The sequence below is a fragment of the Mycteria americana genome, chromosome 11 (genome assembly GCF_035582795.1).
Source record: "Mycteria americana isolate JAX WOST 10 ecotype Jacksonville Zoo and Gardens chromosome 11, USCA_MyAme_1.0, whole genome shotgun sequence".
NCBI classification, from domain to species: Eukaryota; Metazoa; Chordata; class Aves; order Ciconiiformes; family Ciconiidae; genus Mycteria; species Mycteria americana.
In genome coordinates, this window is record NC_134375.1 from 16557467 (window position 1) to 16570048 (window position 12582).

The 12582-nt window shown below is 40.7% G+C and overlaps 1 protein-coding gene across 1 annotated transcript in view; it reads left to right on the forward strand.

The window, feature by feature from the left end:
- The first annotated feature begins 3922 nt into the window (after window positions 1–3922).
- The window catches only part of SUCLG2 (succinate-CoA ligase GDP-forming subunit beta), a 135393-nt gene continuing 126733 nt past the window's right edge, over window positions 3923–12582 (forward strand). Inside the window, exon 1 of the mRNA XM_075514001.1 lies at window positions 3923–4068. Coding sequence (XP_075370116.1) covers window positions 3985–4068 — 84 coding nt within the window. The 5' untranslated portion in view covers window positions 3923–3984. The remainder of the gene's footprint in view (window positions 4069–12582) is intronic.

Sequence of the window (12582 nt, forward strand, 5' to 3'; positions counted from 1 at the left end):
GCAAAGACTGCTTTAAGGCTTCGGTTTATTCTGTTGCTCCTAGTCACACACAAGTTCCACTACATATAGCAGAGGTGCATACGATTTGAAAATGAAAAAGGGAGACTGATATTCACACACATAGACTGATGATGCAGCAATAGATAGAGCTCATATATGTGCTGAAGACAGTGCAATGAGAAAATTTGATCCTACCTAGCCAAAAACCACCCTATCCTGCTTGCTTCCAGGATCCCTCCCATTATATTAATTTTTTAATGAATGGAAATTTTGCAGCTGTATGCAATGACTGAACTCAGTGACCTAGGAGGTCATTTACAATTCTAATATGCTATTTTTCATTCTTTATTTTTATCCTTCTTTTGTTTTCTAGACTTGAACATTGTTAATTTAATGTTAATCTTTCATTACTCTTCCTCCACTCATTGCTATATTTACCACTTCTGATAATTTTTTCTTTTTGGTTTTACATGTGGAGACAAGCAGACATGACCAGAGAAAAGGAATGAGGAACAGTGAAGGACTGTGACAGCATCACAGACTGAGGGACTTGTGCATCAGGACTCATACTCTATAGTGTCACCATAAGACCCAGTCTATGATCTTGTTTCCTGTTCTTCAGTCACCTACAGCGAGACTATTTTAGTGAGTTTGCTGCAGTTTTACTGCCTTCATGCATTATTTTTGGGGATGTTGTGTGTGGTGTATCTTTCACATACAGATTAAGTTATTCTCTAGGAAATTTATGCAGATATGAAGCTCAAGTTCTATAGTTGACACAAGAATAATTACAAAGTAATATGCACATGATGAAATGTTTTTCAGTCCACTGTTTACAGTTTTCTGAAAAAGAGGCTACAACCCACCAAAACCAGACTGGAGCAACCATATTATCAGTGAGCAAAAGTGAAAGTGTGAGGGCTCACCTGACTCACAGGTAGTCTACTGAAGTTGTAAGACTAATCGTGTGAATAAGAAAAGATGTATTTGGCCCAATTCTATTTCAGTTTAAGTTAGAAGAGTATCCTACCCATGAAAACATAAATGCTCCCTGCTTCATTGCTGTAATAGTGGTTTTATTCCTGACATGTATCAGCATGAGCTGAGATATGTTACTTAGGAAAAATTATTAAGAAAAAAAACTCCATTCAGCTCTGCTAGCTACAATGAGTTTATATGTCAAGCAGTTTTATGGTTACATGAAAAGTTAATGATAAACAACCTTTCTGAATGGCTGGATACACTATCCATGTGCTGGGTATGACATCCATCTTTAGCGAATAATGGTTTGGGAAGTAATCTGCGTGGATGAGACAATGAATATACTATTTCATTGTTAACAAGTACTGCTGCAATGAAGAGGAAATGCAAAAACACTTAAAATTATGCTTTACCTGTGATAAGGTAAATTTTTTGGTTTTAAATGTTTTCACTTGAACTCTATCAACTATTTAGGCTTAAGGATAAGTTCTTAAGAGTTATGCCTTATGTGATTTTTTTTTAATTTAACTGCAAAAACATGACTGGTTGTATTGCATTAAGTAGACCACTGCTAAAAAGCTTAGCTACAATCTAGCATTTTATGCATCCTGGGGAAGATATGAGAAAGGCAGCACCCTCAAATGCTGCATACCCATGATAGATACAGGGAGGAATGTTTGGAAGCCTAGAAGGAACGTCCTTTGAAATCAGCCTCTCTCCCTCTACCCTTTTTTATTTTGCCATTCACTCCCTTCCCTCCTTATTTGTAAGGATAGTCTGTTGGGACTACTCCTTAACTGTTCCCAAATTCCTGCAGCCCAAGTGAGTTTCCTAACAATAATTCATATTGTGTACCTCTTCTCTCACACACCCACACACATATCCTTCTACCCCATACTCCAAGAAAGCTGGCTGTTGCTTGCTCCGCTAATTGCTTCAGAGACCAGTTCGATCTAAATTTTCTTTGGTTTACACATACATAGAAGGAAATTGAATGTGAAGACAATGAATCTCTACACCTTTTCTCCTCAGACTTTAAAGATGAGGTATCTTCTACCCTAGAGATACAAAAAAATCATGTCTTGGTGACTAACCTAGACTGTGTATGTGCACTGTTTTTCCATTTACTAAATCTAAACAATAGAACACATAGTAAAAAAGGTTCTCTCATATTTATATTATGCAGTGAAAGTACTCCTCATAGCATTAAATGACAGTGTTGCATGCAAACCACACACATTATCTGAAAGCTTATATACCTATTATATATATAAACCTAATGCAGACAGCCATAATAGTTTGTATGAATAGGAAACACTGTGCTTACTGAACCAAAGTCATGAAACTAAAAATGAAATTATATTTCCTCCATCATAATACCGAAGTCAGTATATAATATTCTGAAAGAACAAGCACACAGTAATACCTAGGTTAATTCTGGGTACTATACATTATTGCTCAATGCTATCAAAAAGCTGCATCTTCAGATTCTTTATTGAAACATATTACATTACTTAAATTGTCATGACAAAGACAAAACTGTTCAATTTCAGATTTTTCTAGCACCTCAGTTTTTATGAAATTGCAGATTTTTTTCTAATAGAAGTATAATTTATTTGCTGATTAAATTCCAACAAAGGAGTCGTTCAGTACTGATTTTTTTAAAAACATGTTTAGGAGTGTAAGTTCTAAGCACTGACAGGAGCATTTCCTTATTTCCCACTCACATCCTGGACTAGAAGATGGAGATTTGACTGTTTTGTTTATCCAACTATTTCATCATAAACACTGAACAAGTAAGTTCAGCATAACTAATGCCTGCATATAATGCTAAACTCTGCATGCTTCAATATAGGTGAATTTAATACGAACTGTTGTAGAATTGCAATGGTATCTCACCTGCTGCTCAATTTTCTCAATTATTTTTTCAAACCATCATTGTTAATTGGTAATTTGCGTGAGCTACTTAAAGTCAACTCTCCATTACTTATAGGTGGATTATCCAGACTCTGCATTAACCAGAAACAGATACAGAAATGCTCAGTGGGCTGACATTGAGACTGTATCTGCAAAGACCAGGCCATTTGACTCTTGAGCTTGCTTCAGATTGTAGACTAGCTACACTGTGGCCACACCAGCCCCTAAGTCACTCCTGATGGATGGAATGAGGTATTTTCACAAATCTGGTTTCAGCTACTCACTTTCATGAAACCACAGCACAGACTGGGAACTCGTGTTAGATTTTATATCCATGTAATAAGTCATGAGCTATCAGGGCTCTGGTCTTAAGCACTGTCCCCCAGGTGGGCCTTGAATACTGTGTCTGTTTTGGCCTTAACGAACAGGTTTTACCTGTGGATGAAGAACTAACAGAGGCATTTTGTGGAGTCCAGGTTAAAGTGCCTATGAAGAGTCAGCTGGATCCCAGCAGGGCTTATTAGGGTTTATTAGCTTGGGTTAATTTACTATTTCCTATTAAAAAAAAAAAAAAGTGCTTTTAGTTATGGAGGGGAAAAAAAAAAGTCAGAAGGCAAACCAGTCAGGGCAGTACCTCCAGCAGGCAACGACCTGCAGCTTACGGCTGTCACCTCACACTACCCAGCCCCTCCGCACACCGTCGCCCCCATCGTTCCCAGCCACTGCTCTCCCCACGCCCTTCCCCACAAAGCCCCCTCCCGCTGTAACCACCCGCACCAGCCCCGCACACAGCCGTGCTCGGCACGTTACCCCCAAACGCGAACTTCCCTCACAGCGGCCCCGGTCACGCACCCCCCCCCCCAAGATGTCCTCCCCGCGTCCCCACACAGACCCCTGCCCCCGTCGTCCCCTCACAGCCTGCCCCGACACCCGCCACCCTGCAGCAGGGGCCGCCCCGGGCGCCACGCCCGTCCCCTCTCCTCCCCTCCGGAGGGGTGGGCGCTGCGGGGGCGCGCCGAGCTTCCGCCCGGGGAGCGGGGCAGGGCGGAGACAGCGGCCGCCGCGAGGGCACGCGGCGCGGCTAAGATGGCGGCTCCCCTGGCTGGGCAGGCGGGGGCTGTGCTGCGGGACCTGGCCCTGAGATCCGCCCGCCTGCGGGGCAGCTTCCCGGTGAGTGAGCCCGGCCCTGGTCCCGGCCGCCGCATCCTGCCGGCTCTGCTCGTGGCCCAGGCGCTGAGGGAGGGCGGCGGGCCGCGCACCTGGCGCTCTGGGGAGCCTCTCCTCAGAAGCCGCCCTGCTCCCCGTCCCCTCAGCCGCCGCTTCCCGCCCCCTTAAGCTGCCTTTTCCTTGCGGCCGGCGGGGCGCCCCCCTCGCAGCCTCCCTCTGTACGCGCCCCTTGCTCGCAGCTGGAGGGAGGTCTTTTGTTTTCCGCCTTGGCGGACCTCGGGCTGCTGCTCAGTTTTCGTCGCCTGGAGGATGCGTTAAGCCTGAAGCCGGGCTGTGCTCTTAGCGGTAGAAACAAACAGACCAAGCGGCCCTTGCTCCGCCGTGCCTGGCGCTTTGCGGGGTCGAGGCAAAGGTCTGGCAGCGGCGATGCGGCCCCGGGCAGCCGCTCTGCCGCTTCAGGGCTGAGCCGACCAAAGGGTGACCTGGAGCACCAGCTGTGAAAGTCTCCCTGCCCCTAAAACTGAAAGTGTTTTTAATTATTGTAATAGCAGAAATAGGTGGCACCTTGCACGAAGTAATACCATTTACATAAACACGTTTTGGGTGGCAGCATCCTGTTGGCTTTGGCTTTGTGCTGGTGGCCGAGGTCAGGCTGGAGTGAGGACGCCCAGTTCGGTCACCTGGCAGGGCCGGTGGTTGCTCTGACTTCCTGGTGGTCTTGAATCTCAGAAGTGTGATGGGAAAGAGTAAATGGGCCTCCTCGAAGGGCTTGTGTGCAGGAGCTCTTCTGAGGTGTAGCGGGAGTTCTTTATTCACCTCGGCAACAGAAATGCTGAAGGTAAAGTGGGACATGTACATTTTTGACAGCTCTGGTGCCTTTGGCAACCAGCCTCTTTATTTTGTATTTTTATCAGATCAGCAGCTGAATGGGAATCTACTTTGGTCCACGCTTCTGAGCATAAGTATTTTCCCAGAAGCAAAAGGCTCGGGAGCGAACAAAGCTTGTTTCTGGCTGGTTCTGCTCTGCAGGTGCTGCTGCTGGGGGTGCTCGTGGCTGCTGGTGTACGGCTGCGTGGGACGGCTGTCGGATAAAGCATGGTGTTGGTGCTGAACATAACTTGCACTGTACATCTGCTTTTGTGTGGTTTATCTTTTAACCTGAAGGAAGTTAGCTAGCTCAGTTTTAAATCTGAAATCTTTTGTGCTCTACTTTTTTAATGTTGGGTGTAATATTTTGCAGTTTTGTTCAATTGATTCATTGATGTAGTGTATGTCCATTTCATATATACATATATATATACACACAGACAGGGAGAGAGTGTATATGTGTGTATGCATATATACATACACATAAATGTATACGTACATATATTTATCTGTGTACATACATATTTAAATCTATGTATGTTGATGAGCAATCCTGTCAGTCCCAACAGTGTTTGGTGCGTATGCGTTATATGGTTGAAGATGTGTTCTTGCCATCATGACTTACGTGACTTTGATCCTACAATAGGGAACTTGACGGTAACCTCCCTGTTTTTGTGTGTGTCCCTACTGTTTCTGTAGGGCTCTGATATGGAGGGCTTTTGTAGAGTTTGAGTATGGAGCGCTGTCTGGACAGAGTAATCTCAGAGTGAGGCGTAAAAGGTGCTTTGGTTGAGCTTGGTTTCAAGCCCTGTCTTTATCTGGTGCTGCAGTGGGGATTTGAAGTAGAGGTGGAAATTAGGAGTTCACACTCTATTCTGTCATCTCTCAAAGCATGGAGTGATCCTGTAAGTTACCCTGCTGAAATTACTGGATATCGGCTGAGATTCTCAGGAGTATTCTCGGGATATTAAGGTGGCCAACTTCTTAAAAAACCTCTTTTTTGTACTCTTTTTTGTGTGTTACTTATGAAATAGAGATACTGAATTTGTATTTATAAATCACATTTTATTATTCTGGTTTTGAACTCTGACAGATATTGAGAGCATCTCCCAAGATCTGTGCTTTCCAAGTAGACTATTTTCAAGAACCACATCAATACTGTATAACAACAAATACTGTATAACAATAAATCAAGTTCCTAATTTCAAAGTAAAACACTTTCCTGTAGAAAGGTCTTCATTTTTGCAATGTTACTTACAGAATTCCCATCTAAATAATCTGCTAACCTTTCACTGTCTCAGACTTTAGTTTTGTAGTTGACATCAGCCAGAGTCTGGATTTCTGTGCTACAAAGTAGGATAAAGCATCTGAGAGTAAGAGATTCCTTCCATTGAAGGAGTTTTTCTCATTTGAATCATTCACTACTTAGCTCAGACCAAAAGTTACACTGTTACTTTTATTTATTTATTTACCATAAACCAGCAAAACCTGTCCTCTTCTCAAAGCCTATCACATTGTTCTTTTCACAGATAAGGGTCTTTCATATCATAAGGATGTAATCAAGAAATATCAATCTTAAACTTTGTTGTTTTGGTAGCCCTGTGTGAGTAGATTTAAAATCTTTCCTCATAATCTTCATGACTTACTGTTGGAGTGGCGTTTGTATGCTTTGTATCTGTTGCAAAATTTCTTATAATTTCAAAACTGTTGATATTGTTCATAGCTGTGTTGAAACAAGCTTTTTGAGAAGTTTGGTGGTATATTGTCATTATAATCTACACACAAACATTTTTCTGTGTAACTTCATTTTAAGAGTGGAATAGATGATACTTGATCCTACCACATGAAAATATTTTATTGTCCTTCTGCTTTCCCTTTGGCTCTTTACCTTTTTATAACCGTTAAACATTTTTTACTCTTTTTACTTTTTATATTCTTGATAGATTCAGTTCTTTGTGCTTTTGGAGTTTAAATCTGACCAAGTGTTTCAAGAAGATAAAAGATAGATTTCAGTTGTCTGCAGTGCGTGTGGACAAGCGTATTTAGACCTGCTCTTACTGGAGCAATATTTGTAAAGAGCTGTGACAAATGCTCCAGGGACCACTCTGCAGCAGAATTCAATCTTGTTGGCTAGCAACAAATAGGCTCCATTGAAGGCTGTTTATTTGAATGGGAGTTGGATTGGGCCCTTTGGGAGAATGCTGTGTTTTCAAAATAGCTTCAGATGCAGTGGATTTCAGCGATGAATATAAATAAGAAACAATTAAATCAGAATCATAAAAAAAAAAATGCTTAAGGTAACTCTTCAGTTTTCTAATACAGTGAGCAGGTTGGCTGGTGTATTATGCAACACTATGCTAGCCTTCAAAACAGTCTTCAGTCCTGCCATAACATTTCCAAATTTCATGCATGTTGAAAATATTAAAAAAAACAATGGGGTGGGGAGAAAGATGGAATTAAGCAATATTTCTGTTATAAAATCTTCTGAAAGCTATATATGTTAAAAATAGGGAACTATATGAGGTTGCTCACGGCAGATGCCTTCAATTCCTGGACTTGAATATCTATAAAGCCTCATTAATGCTGAACAGAGAAAGTTCTGTCTTTGTTAAGAAATCATCAGCTGTGAGTTTAATGATCTTCCATGCAACAGAAAACATTACTGAAAATAACTTTCAATTCATGACTTCAGAAGCTACTTCAATGCCAAATTCTTATTGGCTTTGTGTTAAGTTCTTGAAAGTTTCTTGAAGGTTCAGACTGTTTCCCTATTTAGCTTTTCCTGGTTGACAGTTTTGCTATAATTTTTAAGGTTTTACATTTAGAGGCAGGAAATACATGAGCCTACAGACTTTCACAAACAGTTTTTTCTATAAAACCTAAACCAAATGACTAGAAAGCCCTCTTCAAACTCTAGACAAAACTGAAATGCCAAAGTGGAGCAGATGTTTGGCCCACTCCTCCCTGGCAGTTCCATTAAACATGTGGTTATTGAATCCTTTTTTGAGGTGAAAGAAGGAAATGAAAACATAAATATAACCTTAGACTGATTTTTTTTTTTTTTTAATTTATTTTTTAAAAATTTTTCAGTTAGTTTTATACTGGTGGAACTTCTGCCTTGGGAACAATCTGGCTCTGGCACAGGTATTCATAGCTTTGTCTTGAAGTAGAAAAGCTGCACTTTGCTGCATTTATTTACCTTTCTTTGTACCTGATGTAGGTATAATCAGGGGATAGGGCTAATTAGATAAGAAGAGACAGCCTTCATGAATATGACATTAGGTTGAAAATTAGCTGGGAAAAGTTTTTGCTATTAAAGCAAGTGTTTTTTCATTGATCTACCTCCTGAGGCACTAGATAAAGTGTCAATAAACAAACTCCGTGTTTTCTTTACAGGTATCTGAGTAATTGTTTGTTTCCTCCTGTTTTTCTCTGGAATATTGTCAGTGCATGTGGCTTTTTTTCTTTTTTTTTTTTTTTTTTTAATTTTCATATGGTCTCTGGCTGATGACTGCCAACAAGGATTCTACGAAGAATGTGTGAAGATGTTGAGATTCTTTTGGGAATACAGAAAAGTGAGATGAGGGTTTAGAAACACTTGGGGTTTGGTTGTTTCTTAGAAGTAGATAATTTCCCCACTGTATTTTCCCCTCTCTTGTTTGGAAGGTTCATTTTCAGCAAAAAATGGAAATGTATTAATTTAGTGCTTAGAGATACGATTCTCTCCCTCCCTGTTTTGGGGACTCACTCACGGGTACGGTTCCAGGATTACTTAACCCCAACTGATATTTTTTGTTGTCGTTGCTGTTGACCACACCTGTAGCGAGTAGTTCAGCTCATTATTGCCTTGGCCAGTCCAATCTTTCTGTGCATGTTTGAGACTATAATCTGCAGCTTTGAGCATATACCCTAAGGATTTTCTCAAGAAAATCTCCTTCTTTAATACTCTGCTGAGAAAGCCAATTTCTAGCCATCTGTGAATCAGTTAGCTGTATACTCATCTCTTCCCCGCTCCATAGCTTTTTAATAAAACATGGGACATAGAAATCACGTTATCTGTGCAACTGATTATGACAGTAACTTTGGAACTGGTAATTAAACATTGATCCATAATTAATAGCTGGCTATTGATCTTATTTTAACTAGATGACACAGCAGGAGTAGGCATGAAACTAAGAGAAGTTAAGACTGACTATTGTGAAAAATTCCTTAATAGTGGAGGTATGCTGTGCTGTTGAATAGATGCTGTTGAAGTCTCTGTAGCATGAATGATAGTTAAAACAGGTTCTAAACTGTAAGCTGAAGCCCTCCTTTAATATGGTAATGGAAATAAGAAAATAATAACCCAAGATTGGTGAGTGTTTTGTGGTGGTGTTTTTTTTTCGTTTGTGATATTATGCTGATAGTGATCTTCTTTTATAATTAGTGGCTAAATGTTGACTGAAGGAATTGAAAAATAGCATGTATTTACACTTATTTGCTGGAACACTTTTTAAACTGTTTTTCAGTTCAGTGGCTGAGATTAAAATAGTCTAAAGTAATGCCATAAGTTTTGCAAATAGAAGACCCAATATTTAGAACTTGCTTTAAACATGATGTGAAACGTTATGTGAGAGAGCAGCTGGAATGCATGGAGCTCCATCTATGGAAGGTTGATGACCCAGCTGAGAGCCTATAGGTCAGGATTAGTGGACAGACCAACATAATTGACAATGTTATTGTACATGTCTGCTACAGACAGCTCTATCAGCAAGAATCAGATGAAGCTTCAGACAACTGGAGGAAGCTTCATGTTAGCAGGCCCTGGCCCTCATGGGGGACTTCATTCACTCCAGTATCTGCTGGAGTGACAGTGTAGCAGGGCACAAGTAATCAAGTAATCCAGGAGGTTTCTGGAGAGCATTGGTAACTTCCTAATGCAGATGACTAACTTCCTAATGCAGATGACTGAGGAGCCAACAGTGGGAGACACTACTGGACCTCACATGTACAAACAAGGAGGAACCGGTTGGGGGTGTGAAGATCAGGGCAACCTGGATTTATGAAGGGGAAATCCTTGGCCAACCTGATAGCCTTCTCTGGTGAGATGAGTGGCTTTGTAGTTGAGGGAAGAGTAGTAGATGTTGTTTATTTTGATGGATACAGCATGGGCTGTAATAAGGTACTAGGAGCGAGGCTGGGAATATTCCCAATTTCCTTAATCAGTGAAGTAATGCCATCATCCTTTGGGCTTGGAAGTTCTGTTCCATTGGATTAAAACCCTTTTTCTTCCTCTCCTTCCATATAGTCTGGCCATATGCTTTAATTACTTTATCAGTGCCATTGCATACTCTGACTGAAGTTTTTTTAAAGCTACATTTAATTTACTTGTGATCTATGTTATGACTATTATATGTTTGGGTTTTAGCAGCTGCATAGATCTTTTTATGTCAAGCATCAACCAAGGGCAGAAGAACCCTGGTGCATAACCTGTCTATTTGGGATTTTTTCCATGTCCTCTCAGTTATTACTTCTCTGTGTAGTGCTAATGGAGAGGTTATTTTGGTCATTCCATTTTCAAAATCTTCCAGCTGCCCGATAGTCTATCCAAGGTGACAAAAACATGGCAGACAGATATCAGTCTGTCAGACGGGGAAGTGACGAGTTTCGAGTTCTCTGCGGTCTTGCAGCCTGTTGCAGATTATGGTTTGTAATGTCCAGTCATTTTTCAGTATTTTCTTCCACAGGTGCAGAGATGTCTCGTTCCACACCACATTGGTAGCATCTGTTAAGAGTGAAATAAAATTAGATTTTATGATTTAAAAGCAAAATATGTAGTTTTAAGTGTCTGACCTCAGTAATACATCTTATTCCTTTGAAGGTCTAGTAACACAGATATTCTGAAAAACCATCCATCATAGCCAGTTGTCTAGGATTTTTTTTTTTTAGACCATTCCTATAGCAGTGGGAGATTTGAGGTGGAGATAGGATGTCTCGCTTGGTGTTTGTCACAGAGGAGCCCCTGGCCGGGAGGAGCACTTGGGAGTTTCTGACCCTGCAGAGTTGGCACTTCCCTCCTCGTCCCCCTCATGCGGGAGGTTGGCTGGGGGGTTTCTGTCTGGTTACAGGTTGGATTTCTGCCAGCGGCTGAACGCTTTGTTCATTACTTTGTCTCTGATGAGTAGCCATTTTGGGTCTGCATTGGCTTTGCTGGTGACGTCAGTTGCTTAGTGCCTGATTAATGTTATCAGCTGGCAGGTAGGCAGTGTTTTTAAAGAGCTACTCTACAAACATCCTTCTGATGAAGGATTGCTCTCCCCTACTTCCTTTGCTCGCTGATTAACTTTTACTGTATACCCAGCTTCCACATGTCTGCAAGTCTCAATCATTCCAAATGGCCGAGCACAGGCAGTGAGCGTGCCTACGTTTCCAGGAAGCAAGAAATCAGAGATTGGTTTGTTTTAGGGATGACTTGAAATAGACTTTCGTTTGCCTGGAAAGTTTGATCAGTGGTGGTAGAAATGTAGAAATCTGCTTTAAAGTCTGCTTTGATGATGAGGAGATGATGCTGCTCAGGGTGTCCTAGGCTTGCTTTGAGACTTGAGAATGGCAACAGGATGAATTTCCAGTGTGAATAATGGAGAAATATTAATAAAGAAATGACCTGCAAAGGAAGGAAAAATATTCATAACTTTTGGCTTCCTATTAAAAGCATACTTTCATCGATTATTCTGTGGCAGTTTCTGGTTTCTCCCCAACTCTGCCCAAGCAGCCAGAAGGCTGTCTTCCTCTTGTACGTTTGTTCCTTTGAGTTTGCTTCATGTCAGTCTAAGTCAAATGGTTTAATTAAAAACAAGATTTATTAACAATAAAAGGTGTGAAACATTCCAATTTAAACAAAAATTGTGTACCAGTCATTTTTCTGGTGCTTCCAGGATAGAAACTGTTACAGTCCATTTTGCACTAGTTTGGTAAACCAGCTATGACTTAGGCATGCAGTAGGACTGTTTCTGTAGATACTTTTTAATATTTCTTTATTCTACTGCTGTGGGCATTTGCATCTTTATTGCTTGGGAGTGCTATGCTGCTTAGTGCTCAAAGTCATAATCTTGTGTGATGACATAATTAGGTAGCATGGAAATTATCATGATTTGACTTCAAGTATTAAAGAGCTGGAACAAAAAACTGTGATTATGTTTCATATTTGCTTCTGTGTGATGGGAAATGTAGCTCAAACTGTCTAAATCGGCATTTTATTTGTGTTTTTCTTAAAATATCAGTGACTCCTAACACTTGAAAAAGTATTCTTCCAGGATATGGTAGGCGTGAAATTGCCTACCATATCCTGGAAGAATACTGGATATCCTGGATAGATACGATTACTTGAGACAGGGATTCAGAAACATTTCTGATGAACCCATTGACCATGCTTTGAGTTTCCTAACAATTCAGGAAGCTTAATTACGATGAAGTGTACAAAAAATTGATAGTGGGGATACTCTGACAAGCATACTCCTTATATGTCATGGTTGGTGGTAAAATAGTTTTAGAATTGTTTTTTTCTGGTTATATTTAGTATTTAAAGCGTTTCTTCATAGTTGCATAAAAGTATAATTTTAATCTTGTAAAAAAATTAGGAAGTTAAACACTTTATAAGATGAGAACAAAAAT